The 16,736-nt window shown below is 28.6% G+C and overlaps 1 protein-coding gene across 3 annotated transcripts; it reads right to left on the reverse strand.

The window, feature by feature from the left end:
* Positions 1–271: 271 nt before the first annotated feature.
* On the reverse strand, positions 272–15,129 carry LOC145199300 (uncharacterized). Of its 3 annotated transcripts, XM_090083387.1 has the most exons (12): positions 14,773–15,129; positions 14,564–14,687; positions 9,874–10,011; positions 9,296–9,505; positions 5,887–6,068; positions 5,297–5,387; positions 2,512–2,809; positions 1,773–1,953; positions 1,140–1,671; positions 974–1,013; positions 733–889; positions 272–445 (listed from the first exon to the last, which is right to left on the reverse strand). In XM_090083387.1, the coding sequence occupies exons 1-12, from the start codon at positions 15,051–15,053 to the stop codon at positions 421–423; spliced, it is 2,259 nt and encodes a 752-aa protein (XP_089939513.1). In that variant the 5' UTR covers positions 15,054–15,129; the 3' UTR covers positions 272–420. The 3 variants fall into 3 exon arrangements, with proteins under 3 accessions (XP_089939513.1, XP_089939514.1, XP_089939515.1); XM_090083388.1 differs by lacking the exons at positions 14,564–14,687; positions 14,773–15,129 and adding an exon at positions 12,468–12,821; XM_090083389.1 differs by lacking the exons at positions 14,564–14,687; positions 14,773–15,129 and adding an exon at positions 11,032–12,805.
* Positions 15,130–16,736: the final 1,607 nt, after the last annotated feature.

A 16,736-nucleotide genomic window follows, 5' to 3' on the forward strand; every position in this document is an offset into this window, starting at 1 on the left:
AAAATGGATTAAAAAATTACAAAATGAACTTGCAAAACTTAAAACCGCTCAGTTTTTTATAAATACCCGGGCAGCATGTAAAATGGCTAAACTATGTATCTACATACAGATTGGTAAAATGTTTGTATATCACTGTAATATATATTCGTTGCAGAAACATATATGAATCACAGTAATATACATGCAGCATACTGAAATAATTTATTAATGAACTTCATATAAAAAAATTTTACAACCATCAAATTTTTCTGCGTGAAAGAAGAAAATAACAATGGCGAAAGTTTTCTTTTTCAAATAAAATACAAATTTCAAATAAAATATTACAAAACCTTTTAAATCTAAAAAACAAAACCCAAAAAAACAATTTGAAAGAAATAAAGAAGCAAAGATGACAACAATTTCACGACTTGTGACTGAAATTTAGGTTGCACACAAAGCATCTTTTCTAAAGAGATAAATAACGAAATAAAAAACTATGTAGCAAATATGCAGCAAAAACAATCTTCAGTCTTTTAACTTAACTAAATTACCCTGTCTTTTTGTCCTTCAATTAAATTACCCTGTCTTACTATTCTTCAATTAGATTATTGACTCGCTGTCCTCTAACTAAATTACGTTGTCTTGATGTTCTTCAACTAATTTACTCTGTCTTGACGTCTTTCAACTAAATAACTGTTTTTTGTTTTAACTTCTCTCCCTCAAAAAATATAATAAAAAAAAAAAAAGACTCACTCAACAGTTGAACTTCTGCGGAACGCAAATTTATCAAACGTTATTTTAGTTTGTTTGCTCATGTTGCTTGTATTCAGTTTGGATAGATGTTGAGGTGCTTTTTTTATTTTGTTACGACTGAGCCCAACAGATTTGCAACGCGACAATGCTGAAAGTGCTTAAATAGAAAGAGAATGTCATTGCATTTGATTAAAAAGAAAATCAAGGCTCACAATTTTATTTTTAAACCAAAAAAATTTACCCCTCGGTCTCTTTTCTGAAGAGAGAGACAATTTTTCAGCCTAAAAAAAAAATTTTTCTCAAAAAAACTACTTTTTGCATGGTCATTAAACAAAACGTAGTTTATCAAAATTATTCCAAGAAAAAAATGCTGCTATTATCAAAATAATAATTATAAAATGACTGGCCTGAAGTTTAAAAAAATTTGATAACGGTTCTTCGTCAGTCAAATCTACAACATCCATTATACTTTGATCTGTACTTTCATTGACAAGTTGTTTGGTTTCAGTTCTCTTAAATGAACTCAACATTTTTGTTATATGAGGTTGAGAGACTATTTTATTTGGATTTAAATTCTTGAAAGTTAAATTTGCTGTATCAGATTTGTCAAATGAATCTATTTTAGATAAAGACTCACAATTCACTTGTTCATACAAGTCATTAGAAATTGCATTATCGTCACTGAATGTATCTATATTTTTATCTAAAGGAGTGGCTGATGATTCTTCGAACAAGCTAGGAGTTATAACAAACTCAAGCTTTCTTTGTTTCGGATTTGAAATTGATTGAAACTCATCGTTAAGTGTGGATTTTAGTTTAACTTTTGTTTCTTGTGAACCCGTATTCATTTCAAACAAAAGTGGTTCAACTAGTTTTTCATTCTCGTACACTATTTCAACATTTTTTGGTTCACTTTGTTGCATATTTGAAGAAAAATATCTGTAAAAAAAAAAAAAAAAAAAAAAAAAAAAAATCAGTTTTGCAGCGATCTGACAGTAAACAGCTAAATAATTGCAACCAAATAAAAACGCAAAACTCACTTGCTTTTTGTCAAATGCTGAGAACTGTAATTATCCTGCCTAAATGGATTTTTGAATTTATGGAGGTTTTTCTTGACATTAAAAACACTATGATGACTGGTGCGAACAGATTGATTTTCCGTACTGACTTTTTCTTTTTCATAAAGCATCGCCCATTTGTCTTCATTTGTTGGACTATTCTCTAAAGTAACAGAAAAAAATAAAACATATTTATTCCCAGCCTTCTTTTTTTTTTTCCATGACTTCCCTTTAGAATTATAAAAAAAAAGTTCATCTATTTTGCTATTAGATGTGATTAGCTGCATTTCTATTTTTTAAAACAGTATTTTAAGCTTTACCAAGAATAGATTTAAAAGAAGGTTTTCATTTTGGATAGGAAAAAACTTACTTTGAACATTTCATAACTCAATCTCTATAACTTTGTCAATTTTTTTCTCTTACCAGCATCACAATCTCTGGCAAAAATTAGTAATTCCTACTTACACAATACAGCAATTATCATTAGAAAGTCAGCACAATTAAACTTGAGTCAATTATTGTAATTCACTGTTTTATTCTGAATACTTTACAAATTCATCTTGAAAAAGATCAGTAAATGATTGATGGATGTTGCAAAAAAAAAATTGAAATTGTTTTCATCATTTAACACACTTTTTAAATTTTGCTAACCGCAGTTTAATTTAGAACATAAATAATTAAATAAACATCAGCAAATGACTGTTTTAACAAAATTACTCACCAGGACTTCTCAATCGCTTCAAGGATTTAGTTGCTTCAGAGTTCAGAGATTCAGCTCTTAAAAAACTTCCTTCTAAACTTTTAACAGCTTTTTTACTTTGGTTTGAGTTGCAATTTTCAGGTGTTAGGTCAAAAGGTGCATCTGATTCCTGGTAATCATTTGCTTGTGATGGTAAGTTACATGTTTTGTGGGCTTGTTTTTTCTGAAACTTTGAATTTTCTTTTGATGCTGCAAGCCATCCTTGGGACTTTTCTGAGCCAACTTTCTGACTATGACTTTTGCTTGAAAAATTACCATTCTAAAATATTTTTCATATTTATGTACAGAGGCAGAAATAAGTGTTTGTACATTCAATAGATTCTTTCAAAATTGTTGTACACAAAGACATGCTTACAAAAATGTTTAATTTATAAAAATGAAAGAAAAATAACATTTAATAACAATGAATGATGACAAAAAAAATTAGACTGTGTTCAATTTAAATTTGCATCTACTAATTCTATTAGTTGCATATATTGTGAGTATTTTATTGCATATTTATTCAAGTTTTAAATTAAAAAAAAAAAAACAAAAAAAAAAAAAACAATTAAAGTTCAACAATTGAAAATGAAAATAAACAATCTTAATGGTTTTAACATGGACAATAAGCAACATGGTAAATACTACATTTATTGGCATTTTAAAGCAGAAAAAACACCAAAAGCAACAATATACTGTATAATTGAACATGCAGAAAAAATGGAATTGGAACTCAATGAGTTAAAGGAAGTGGTCTGGTCACTAAAAATGATGACAAAGAACATTACTAAGCTTAAGACCATGTTTGACCACAAGGATGGCATCTCATAGAGGCACGCAGCTAGAAAACGTTAGTGTGGCCAGTTTTTTATCTGCAAAACATTGAAAAAACACACAGATACTAAATGCAAAAAAAAACAATGAAGTTTCCATCAAGAATAGAATTAAAAAAAAAACAAAATAAGAACAAGATGCAGTCGCTTATTCAAAAATTAAAAAATAACGATTGGATAATTAATTAAAAATCTTATTTCAACTTTAAAGCACAGCACTATTAATGGAAACCAAAATTTCTACTCCAGCAAAATTTCTTTAACACCATCAAGCGTAAAATATAATCCAGTTGAAAAATACTAACAAGAAGTGTAAGTCTAGATTTGCATTCCAGCTAAAGGTATTTCTAAACCTTTTCTTGTACCTTGTAAGCAATTAATCAAGCAAGAACAACATCTTAGTGAATGCATTGTAAATAGAGTTGTTCCTTTCATCAAAGCAAACTATTTTGATGAAAATTACATATTCTGGCCTAGCAACATCACATTACGCATCACTGACCTAACAACATCACATTACGCAAAAACTGTAGAGGAGTATTTCAGGCAAAATAATATCAATTTCGTTAAATAGGAAGACAACTCTCCCAACGTAACTGAATGCTGGCCTATTAAAGTCTTTTGGTTTGAATTGAAAGAAAAAGTATACAAGAACAACTGGCAAGCAGAAACTATTGATCAACTTTGCAATAGAAGAAAGTATTATTTGAATACGATCGACTTTACAATGTCTTATGGGATTGGTAAAAGGTCAAGTCGAAAAAATATTCACAAAAATATTCGTAGAAATAGTTATAGAAGATAAATAAATTCGTATTCTTAAAGCTTGAAAAATTCTCTACTTAAAAAATTTTTAACATGGAATTACCTTATTTTATAGTTTTAACTTTAAGGTTTATTTATACTTTTATAGTTTTAATTGTATATTCCTAAAAAACTTTGATGCAAAATTAGTTTATTTAGAAAAGTGGGAAAGTAGTTTTTTTACAATTCTGAAACATGAAACTCTTTCAGAATTATAGAAAAACAACTGCCTAAGATTCATTTTGCTTTCATTGTGACACTCCATAATAAATTCAAGCTACTAAAATATTACTGGAAGACAAGGATGTACACTTCAAAGAATAGTAAAAAGATATAAGAATAAAAATCAATTTGAAAACAAACATTGATCAGGAAGAACATCTAAAGTTAAGCGAACAGCACAATTTTTTTATATTTGAACAAATCAACTAAAGTCTATTTGAAAGTTCTTCAACAACTTCACCTCAACACCAAATTGAACCAAAATGAAAAATACTGGGTTTCAAGCTCATATTCCTCAATGGAGTACAAGTTTGAAATCTACCCTTTTATTAAATGTACAAATCAGTATAAAAGACTAGGGTTTGCAAAATTATTTGTAAATAAAATGCACAAAAACCTTGAGGAGCTGAAAATTTGAAAACAAAAATGATTTAATGGAACATTTTTTTCAAGAATGGGAAGAAATTTAAGAAACTGTACCAAGATATTTTTATCAATCCAAATTTGTTCCAAGAAATGTGCCAAGAAGATATCCAACAAAATGTTTATTAACTATATCACTATATTATACTATGAATATATTATATAAATAAAACATCAATGTATTGAATGTAAACATCAACAGTTTTTTCCTACACCACTTTTGTATTATATTTTGAACATTTGTTCATTTATCGCTGCATATGTAATATTTTCAAGTATAAGTTTTAATGAAAAAACTTGACACTATTTTCTTTTCATTTTTATTATTTATACATCGATTTTTCCAAACATGTCTTAACATGTATAACAGCTTTGAAAGAATTTGAATGTACAAAAACTTATTTTCGTCACTGTATATACTTCTTGATAAAAAAAAACAAACTATTTTACTAAAATTGTTTACAATACTGGTTAAATGTTCTTACTGCAAAATCTCTCAGGTTTAAAAGCCTTCTGTGACTGATGGGGTCAATGTTACCCAATGCTATATTTAGTGCCAAATCATCTGTCAACTTACTGAAAACTCTTATTAAAGAAAGCATTCCAGGAAATAATATTTATTGTTAATAACTTTTACAATTATTCATAACTTTATTTACTTAGCTACAAAGGGTAAATAAAGACAACTGATATAAAGTAGTTACCTTTCTAATTAACAACAACAACTGATAGTTTTGTAAAGTTAAAAGATATAAAAATATGTGCAGCTACCTTTACTTGGAAATTTTTTTTAAAAAGATAAAAAAATTGTTGCAGTAGAAAATATTATTTTTTTTTATAAGAGCTTAGATGAATTACTGGATCAAAAGCAACAAATCAGGGCTGAATATCTTTAGAGGGTTGTCATGGCAGAGAATTATTAAAAGAAGACTGGAGCTGCATTAGGAGGAAGTTACAGCCTTATTTCCCTAGCTGAGTCACCTTAAGACTAAAAAAAAAAAACAACTTAAAATAAAGGAAAAATTTGAAAAACAGACCAAAGACTAAAAAAAACCAAACAACAACAAAAAGATACGGTCCACAATAAATAGTATCTTCAATACTCAACTCCTCTTCAGGTATGTTAAGCGGAACAATACATTTATGAATAGGATCAAACACCAGCTGGTATTTAAACACAAGCTCAGCTTTCCGAAAATTTTCTTCATAGTCATCTGGGACAGAATACTGAGAATTGCATTTAAATGAACGAATGCACTAAAAATAAAGCAAATAAAAATAAAAACACAAATTAAAACATTTGTCACATTACCAAATAGTAACAATTAGGATAATATTAACAAATAATTACATAAAGAAACCCATTACATTTTCTTTCAGACTATAAATTTTATAACATTTTAATCTTTGGTAAATAGGATATATAAACATGTTAGTTATTATTATATTATATAGAATTTTCCCACCAAAAAGAAAAAAGGTAAGTTTAAAAGGCAATAATTTTTTGGCAAAAAATTATTGACTTTTAAACTGGAGTAGTCAATCAATCTCTTCACATTTAGCTTTTACTCGTTGCGCTACCCCCACCCCCCTGTGGAGAAAATCTAGACTTAAAAAAAGTCCACCAGCAATCAAATGTATTTTTAGAAACCATATGATACCTAGTTTCATAATCATACACCTTTTGGTAAAAAATGATTTTAAAAGGCTAATGCCAAAAAATGATCAAGGTTGTGCAAGTATTTCAATACCTTTAGTTAAAATTGTTTGTTAATCATTTTGAGCAAGTGAGAAAATTTTCAGTATGTTTCTATTACAAATTGCAAAAAAGTATTTACTTTTAATAAAAGTTTGCACAAATGTTATATTTGACTTATATTTAAAGATATGTTTTAAAATTGAACCAAGTTTCAATGTTCAACCAGTTTCAATATTTGCTTTAATCACAAATTATAAATATAATACATAAAAAAAAATCAACATGCAATATCAGGGTGGACACTCAAAGACTTATAATAATACTCCAGATGCAGTCATCTAGGATACTTTCATAAGATTTAACAAAGATTACATGTTAATCTCTGTTGTTTAAAGATTCTTTGGTTTGGTAGGGACATAACTACATAGCAAGAGTTTATTTCACATACTCGACTGTTTTGACTACTCTTACTTTTACCGAATTATCACCATAAAAATTTATCTACTGGTTTTAGTAGAGATATTATCTTATGTTATTAAATAATATATAATAGAACAATTAATAATATATAATAGAATAATTAACAACCATTAGTAGAATAATTAATAATATATAATAGAATAAATAACAACAATTAATAAAATGATTAATAATATATAACAGAATAATTTTAATAAACCAAACTTAAAAAAGAACAAAGTGAACTAGTCAGGTTTATTTAAAAAAATTTTAAAAATTTAAAAAAAAAACAACAACATCCTTAACAACAAAAGTTTTACTTTAGGTTCATAAACACTGTCTGTGTGACAATACAAAATACAAACTGCACTTTTGTCACAGAAATCAAAAAGTTTAATTTAAAAAAAAAAACATTTTTTTAGGTTGACATTGATATTGGTTCCTTGTATTGCTTCAATTTATTCACAGAGACAGAAATTAATGTCAACAGCCAAATACTTCAAGAAATTCAAGCAAATGTGAAAAGGTAAGTATTTTATTTGACAAACTTTTAAATTTTTACACAAACAACAAAACACAAACAATAAAACACAAACAATATGAATTTTTTCTTAAGGATGTTTAAGGAATTAAAAGTCTACTTTTAAATTCCCAGAACAAGATTTTAATTTTCATCTATAATCTAAATTGATTGTTACTTAAGCACCATTTGTTGATATCATCATAATCTTGATGTGATATATAATCATAATCTTGATAAGATATTGTCATATTGTCAAGGATTCTCAAAGAATCACCAAGTGATGTGACAGGGATAATTTTTGTATTGATATTTTGGCTAAGCAAAAATTTCATACAAAAATTATCATTAAAATCTAATTAAAAATGTAAATTTATGAAAACTTATTTGAGAAAAATATATAAAGATATATTTATACTTAGAGAATATGTTTGAAAAAGGAGCAAAGAGCTTAGAAATTAGATGCTTTTGCATCTAACAACTTGTTTAGTTCAAGTAGAGAACATAAAAAAGGAAATAGAAATCAAAAGAAAAAAAGAGAAATTAGTTGAAAAAAGCAACCAAAATTTTTAATTAAAAAAACAGAAACTAGAGAACAGCTAAATAACTTCTAGGTAATGTTAAGATAGGAGGAGTTCTTTTTCCTGATAATAATTTTTTTTTCCAGATGACATTTGTCCTACTTGTTTCCCCCCTTTGTGAGAACTATTTGTATAGTACAGTTAGTAAAATATTTTTTACCGACTGTAGTCACACCATTTTCATTATTGTAAATATTTCCACTAATTTTTTTAAAATCAAATAGAGGCTTTCTAGTTCTTTAAAAAATGAATCAATATTATGCCTGTTAAATCCAGTTGCTTGAATCATTGCAGTTGATGGAGTGTGAAAATAAAATGTAAAGAAGCAAGCGAAGATTCATTTTTAGGATTTAGTTTTATAACTAAAATCCTAAAAATGAATCTTCGCTTGCTTCTTTACATTTTCTCTTGCGTTTTTACAGTTTTTTCACATGGCTATCATTTGATATTTGATGAAAATTGACCACTTTTAACTTCTGATTCAAAAACTAGAGATTTTTCCAGTTGGTTTCTAAGATGGTGGATTGATTTACCATGCAACTTAAGTTCATACTTTATTTGATACTGTGTCAGGACTTTCCATTGAAACACATCTGTATTTAATTATTCCACTAGAAATGCAATCCAACATCTTCACATTGTCAGAATGCATATGTCAGAACGTATATGCCTTCTGTCAGTTTTATTCTTCTATGTCCTGGGCATTTAAACTGTTCCTATAAAAATGTATAGTAAATTGTGTTAGCTTCAGATGTAATGCAATTATTTAAAACTGGTTCACAATGATATGCCACAAGGGAAAAGTTGTACCAAGTTTTTAGGATCAAAATTTCCCCAGCATGATCATTTAAAAAGTTTAAAAAAATCAAGAGATAGCTTTGTTTGTAAAACACATTTTTTACATTGTTTAAAAAAATCGACAAAAATAAAAACTTACCACTCTGAAAAATTTGTTTATACTGTGTATGCTCCAGTAAGAGAGCAAAGTAATAGAATTAGAATAGACAAAATTTCAAACCAATTTGTGCACTAAACACATAAAAGAAACAAACCATAACATTAATGTAATCAAAAACTTTATCTGTAATTTGCCTTACAACAACTTTTATTTTTTGAGATATGAGGGTGATCCAACTCACCCCACTCTTTTCTATATTACACCAAGTAAAAAGCCATGTAAATTTTGTTACATTTGACTTGAAAGAAATAAATTTAATATGAATACCTGTTTAATATTTGAATGTCTTTTCAATGCTTGATGTGCTTTCTTCAATCCTAAACCTTTAATTGAGGGTAGATAATCACATCCAGACAGCATACACATTTGGCGAAAGTTATCCAGAGTAAAAGATGACAACTGCACAGAGCGAACTTTTGCCAAGTTATCAATATCCACAAGCATGCCATCACCTTCTGCGGACATCTTGTATAACACCTAAAGTTTAGAAAACAGCAACATGAGAAAATTTAAGCATTCTATCAAATATAATAAAATATAACATCAATAGACAGCAGATTACCGAATCTCTTGCTACTTTCTGTTGTTACCACCTAACACATGCATAAAATATATAGTAATTACTTCATTATTACAAGCTGTAAGTTTTCTTTTTATCAAATTTACCTTTCCTATTTAATAATACGGAAATGTCAATGAATTGGAGTTTCAAATTGATTGCATGTTAAATATCTTTAAACTAGAGATTTAATTTAACTGTAGGTGTATTAGCTTCTGTATAAAATGCATTTAAATCTCATCTTTAGATTTGCATACTTGAACTAATGAAATAATGGAAAAAGTACCTTATTGCATCCATATAGTAAGAGATCAGAATCCTCTGAAATAGTTAGTTGTGTGATCCCACTCTTCATAAGAAAAGCAAGCTGAGCATCTGCTTCATAAGGAGCAACAATACACATCACATTTATCTCTGAACATGTCTGAAAAATAATTGATATGTAATTAACAGTAAGGATAACTGATAATCTTCCTTACCATGCAACTGATACATTCTGAAATTAAATTTTGTCACCTATGGTATCAACTTTACTACAATTTATCTTTAAGAGAAAAGAATGAAACTTTGTCATAAAAATTTCTCACCACAAACTATTTGAACTAATTTTTATTTTTATTTAATGTTTAAAGTTATCCAAAGAAATTGTTATGGAGGAAATGCAAAAGGAAATAGACAAAACTCAATGAATATACAACATTCATTATAAATTTACAAATCAGGTGCAGTATATGATTTTTTAAATTTAAATAATTTAATATTATCAAAAAAGAACAAACATATGCTTAATGTAATATTTAACATATTAGGCTTTGATTAATTTATAATTAACTATGGTTATTAATAATATCTCCATTGTTTTTTTCTTTTGAATAGACTCAAGACAGAGAAGTGCCAATTACTACCCCAATATTTTTATTGATTTTTTTAATTACTTTTTTAATTTCCTTGATCAAATTTTCTTATACTGTTATCTTTTGGTAATCGACATTCTTACTGATTTCATTCTATACTGAATAGTCTATTGGATTCAATTTGGGTGTATTTGGAAACCATTTTTCTTTTGGTATAAAGGATTTGAGTTACTTTTGCACCAATTTTGAGCCAAATTACTTGTATGCAGAATTGTACTATCTTATTGAAACATCCAATCATCACTGTTGAAAAGCTTGTTATCTTCTCTCTTACAAAACTTCAAAAAATCAATATACTTCTCTACATCAGGGGTGGCCACAACTTTTTTGATAAGGGCCAAAGTTAGCTTTTCAACTGTTAAATGGGGCCGGAGATTTTTAATAATATAGTTTTTTAAAAATATTTTATTTAAAAATATTGATTTGCAAAGGAATAACACTAAAACATACATATTTACTAACTAACAACATATGCTGGTCACAAGGCTATTAGGTATAATACAAATTATAGTTTATTGGTAATCACGAACCTGCCTTTTTTTCACAATATTTTTAATGTCAATAGGCAACTGACTGGTTGCGATTCTTAATGTATTCTGCAAGTTAGTATCTGTCAGTACAGATCTTGTTTTGCATTTTGCAAATTTCATACGAGAAAAAACACTTTCACACAAACAAGACACCCATCATTTTTCCATTGTTGACTAAGTTGGTGTACTTATTTTGGTCAAGATTTTTGTAAAATAACAATAAACTTTGTTTATTATATGCTTCTCTCAAAGCATCGCTGCATTGAAGATCAATTAACTCCATTTGGAATTTATCTGGTACAGTTTCAATATCAGCAGAGAATGGCACTGTGAACAATTGGATTTTGTCTGCATGATTCTTAACATCTGCAAACCTTTTTGAAAATCTTGTTTTCAATTCAGCAATACAGGTAACAAATTTTGCTGTGTTTCCAGGATTCACCTCACCCAAAGTTGGAAAATGACTGAAATTTCCAGTTGTTAACTGCTACTCCCATAAAGTTAATTTCAACTGAAAAGCTAGAATAAGGTTGAACATTTTTCCAATTAATTGATCTTTTCCTTGGAGTTCTTTGTTAAGTATATTGTAATGTTGGGTCAAGTCTACTAGAAATGCAAATTTTTCAATAAACTCTTTTTCTTTTAGCTCTGGTGGATAATCTTTGTTGATAATTTTGAAAAAATCCAACATATTTTGTCTCAAATCATAAGTTCTTTTCAGTATATTACCTCTAGAAAGCCATCTCACCTCAGTATAAGAAAGCAGACCACCATATTCAGAGTCATTTTCAGCAAGAAAAGCCTCAAATTGCCTACTTCGTAATGCACTGGACTTAATGCTGTTTATTGCTTTAACTACTACAGACATTACATTTTCCACATCCATAGTCTTTGCTGTTAAATTTTGCTGGTGAATAATACAAATAATGACAAGTTGTTTTCTGCCATTTCATTTCTCAGTCTGGAAACAACACCCTTTTTTTTTCCAATCATTGAGCTGCCACCATCTGATGTAATTGAAATTAATCTGTTGTAAGTCAAGTTGAACTTTTTAAAAACTTTCTTCATGGCAAGAAAAATGTCTTCTCCTGTTGTTTTGCCTTGCATAGGATAGATGTCAAGTAGCTCTTCAGTAACAAGAAAATCATAATCAGTACCACAAATAAAAATAGCTAATTGAGCAGTTTGTGATATATCAGTTGATTCATTAATAGCTATTGAATAATACTGAAATGCTTTTTTTTTTCAGTCAATGACAAACTCAGATCATCAACAATATCACATGTTCTTCATGTAATTGTTTGTCTTGAGAGGGAGATATTATTTAAAATTTTCAATTTTTCAGGACAAATGTTTTTGAACACAATTTCAAGAGATTCCTTAATAATTTCCCCATCACTGAATGGTTTACAATTTTTAGCTAAAAGAAGACTCACTTCATAACTTGCAATAGCAGCATTTTCTGTTTCAGTGTTGCCCCTTTTTAACAAATCTTGTTGTTCAAATAACTTGTTTTTCAATTTAATTGATTTTTCTTTCTGCACCTCGTTGACAAACTGATTATAAGTTTTTGAATGGTTTGTATCATAGTGCCTCCTTAAATTATATTCTTTGCACACTGCAACCGATTCATTCCATATTAAACATACTAGTACTGAATTACATTCAACAAAAAAGTATTTAGTTTGCCATTCATCATTAAATAAACGACATTCCTTCTCGATTTTTCGTTGTTTTGGTTTTGAAGATGCCATTTACAATTAAAAAACGCAAATGGTAATTGCCGGCTGTGCCGGCAATTAATCCTGCGATTAATTGCCGGCAGGATTTTTTTAATACATTTTTAATTATTTAAAGCGATTGTTTTTTTACAAAAAATGTTTTAAAATTTACTAATTTATAAATTTAAATATTATATAATTTATTAATATTTTATATTTGTTTACAGTTTTTTTTATTATCTTTACAATTAACTGACGGGCCGGATAAAAGGTTGCTGAGGGCCGGAGTTGGCCCGCGGGCCTTATTGTGGCCAACCCTGCTCTACATTAAGCACTGATCTCTATAATAACTGGATAGCGCATCTCTAATATCAAAATTGACGCCAAAATCGCCATATTGGAAAGCCCCAGCAGAATGAAATCTGATATGTGCGATAAAGCGATAAAGCGATAAGCCGAAAAACAGAACTTAAAGCTTACGGGATTAAAATTTTTGGGGCTTTCCAATATGGCGATTTTGGCGTCAAAAAATAAGAAGTTTTGCTCGGAGTTGCGCTATCCAGTTATTATAGAGATCAGTGACATTAAGCTGTTGGCCTTTATCGGAAAAAAAAAAAAAAAAAGCTCAGTGAGGCCATTCCACATTAACCCCATAGCAACCATTACATTTGTAGAATATTTCTCTTCTTCAAACACACCACCAGCTTCATTTGAACTTTGCTGATTATCAGCCCAAACAATATTGTTTTTTGGATTATAGTAGCCATCTGATGTGAATACCTTTTTGTTTGTAAAAATTGTTTATTCAACATTTTCTCGATTCAGATTCTTTCTCATCTAGATGCAGATGACTTGACTTTCTTTTTGTGTTATATTCTGAAATTAAGTTGGCAATTCAGATTTTTTTGTATGGATATTTACATAAACATTCTTTTAGTACTTGTCAAATAGTTCTATTGCTAATACCAAAGTCTTGTGCCATGGTTCTTGAACTTTTTTAACAACTTTTGAATTTTAGATGTTTTTTGATAACTTATTATTCTCTTTGTTCATTTACTAAGCAGTCATTTGTTTTTTTTAATTGCATCTAATAATTTAGATAGTTGATAATGGACGATCCAGCAAATTATAGTTGAGCAATGAACTTTATTTGCTAATAATTTTGGAAGTTCTGGAGCTTTTTTCCCTTCCTTATAGTGGGAAATATCCAATTCTTAAAGATCTTTTGACTTCTTCTTTTTAAAATTAGTTAGTAAATGATGTAAATTGAATGCATGTTATCAATATTTATTACAAGTGCATATACTACATGAAAGAGTAATAAATTTATTTATTGCAATCATGTTATGTTGTAAAAAAGCATATGCTGCACTCAATGTAAGCTTCATTTGGTTCAAGAATAATTTACTGAAAATCATACAACAATCAAGCACCTGCAAACTATTATTTACAGCACACCAATCAATACTTTATAAGTTGTTTATTTTAAATTAGTCAAAATAAACTACAGCTAAAACAACCTTTATTTTACTCCAAGTGATGCAAGTACAAAAATTATTAGTTTTTTTTTGATATTTTGACCTTTATTATTACTTTTTTTTTACAAGTAGATATAACCAATTGAAGTTTTATACACTGGTTATATGATTTGTTTTAACCCAGTTTAATATGTAAGTGAAAATTTTATCAGACAGGTAAAATTTTCTAACTTAAGTAATAATATTTAGCCACATATTTTAACCTCAAGATCATGTTACTTATTGTGAAACACATCTGTAGCAGATAAATAAAACCATACTAGAATGACTTACTTGGATAACATTAGCAGCCATCTCTGGTGTAATATCACAGCATTTTTGAAAACTTTCAAATGCTTCCTGTGTGTTGCCATTTCTAAGTGCTTCCAAAGCACGAGCACGAAACTCTTTGCGTTTTCTTAACACAATATAACATACAAACTAGGGTAATACTAAACATGTGCTGAGATCAAATCCTAAAAATTTTAACCAAAATAACTCACTCCCTTCTTTCTTTTTCTTTCTCTGATTTTGCAGGTAAATGCCCTCCATCAAAGACAAGTATTGGTGTTATATTGTAATTGATAAGCATATTAACTCTCCTCATGACATACTGAATATAAACTTTAGTTGGTTGACCTAATACAACATCTTTTGCACATCCATAAGTACCTTTATGCAACCAACAGTATGCATCAACCCCAACTGTCTGCCCTTTGAAACTTGACACTGATGTTTTGACTTGAATATCTTTTAGGAGAGGCAAAAGACCAAGTATCCCCATTATAGTTATGGTAAATACTTGACCCTATGTATTTTCATTGAAAGACAATATTTATCTACTCATGTTGAAATCTAAAAATACAAAAATTTTTTCACTTGACAAAAAAAATCTTCCTTTTTTTTGTTAAATAAAGTGATTTTTAAAATTGTAAACATTCGAAAACCACAGCTATAAGCTTTCTAAGTATGACTAAAAAAGAATATTCAATAAGGTTATTATGATACACTAAAAAATATTTTTTAACGTTATTTAAGAATTATCACTTATTGAGAATTATCATACCTTTACATTTTTATAATTATGTAAATGTAATTATAATAATATAAAGATCTGATAATTCTTAATAAGTGATCATTCTTATCGCTATTAGGTATGGTGCTTTGAAAATGCTACAACTTTCGCGCTAAAACTAACTGTAAACAAATAAGATGGAGGACCTCGTGGGACTTATCTCGCAAAATTTTAATTCCGGTGTAGTATGAGATTTTTACTCCCACTTTTTTTTTACTCCCCAGTAAAAATCTGATATGAAATTTTTACCGCGGAGTAAAAAACGCGTATGAGATTTTTACTCTCTTTATGAGATTTTTACTCTCATATTAATTTTAGCGAAATTACAAATAAAGAAGACATGCACGCCAGATTTGCTGATATATTTAGTTATCTAAAATATAAAACGTATCCAAAAGAAGTTATAAATAAAGGTGATAAAGCCAATTTTAGAAGACAAACAAAACCATTTATAGTTCATAATAATGAGCTATATCATTTAAATAAAGCTGCAAAGGTATTCTATTATTTCGAAATGTTTTAAACAATTTTGTCATTTTTATCCTGTTATAAGTAGAACCTAGTTACCAGATAAACACGAAAATTTACAACTAGATAAACACTAAAAAACTTTGTAGTTTTCATTATATTTATGGTTTATAGTTTTTTTTTAGAGAAAGGTTATTTGGAGCAGAGATGAACAACAAAACATTATAAAGCTTGTTCATGAAGGAAACGATGTCTCTGTTGAGTCCAAAGCTCTATCTGGTCATACAGGTATTAATAACACTACACATCACATTCAAAGTAGATTTTTTTGGTATGCAATGACAAAAGATATTATAACCTATGTTTCCGAATGTGACCAGTGTCAAAAGTCGAAAAACAGGAAACTTCAGTCAAAACCATTGCTACAAAATGTTTTAATTCCAAAAGGTAATATGAAGCAAGTAGGAATTGATTTAACACAACTACCAGAAGTTAATGGCTATAAATATCTGGTCGTATTAGTCGACTACTTCAGTAAATGGGTTGAAGTAGAAGCACTTACTGATAAAACTGCTAGAACTGTGGCTTTTTTTTTGTATAAACAGATATGTCGACATGGTTGTTTTGAAATTCAAATAAATGACCAGGGTCGTGAGTTTGTAAATGAAATTTCTAAAGAACTTTACTCAAAAACAGGAACAATTCAAAGAATTACGAGTGCATATCATCCTCAAGCAAATGGATTAGTAGAGCGACAAAATCAAACAATTAAACGTACATTAGTAAAGGTGCTGGATGAGGCTGCTCTGGAATGGCCATACATTATTGATAGTGTTTTGTTTTCATTGAGAGTCAGAAAACATAAGTCTACTGGGTTTTCACCATTTTCATTGCTTTACCAAAGGGAAGCAGTTCTTCCTATTG

This window comes from Hydra viridissima, unplaced genomic scaffold (assembly GCF_058129835.1).
Source record: "Hydra viridissima isolate aposymbiotic clone 2 unplaced genomic scaffold, HvirCarnegie_v1 scaffold_3, whole genome shotgun sequence".
Classification (NCBI taxonomy): Eukaryota; Metazoa; Cnidaria; class Hydrozoa; order Anthoathecata; family Hydridae; genus Hydra; species Hydra viridissima.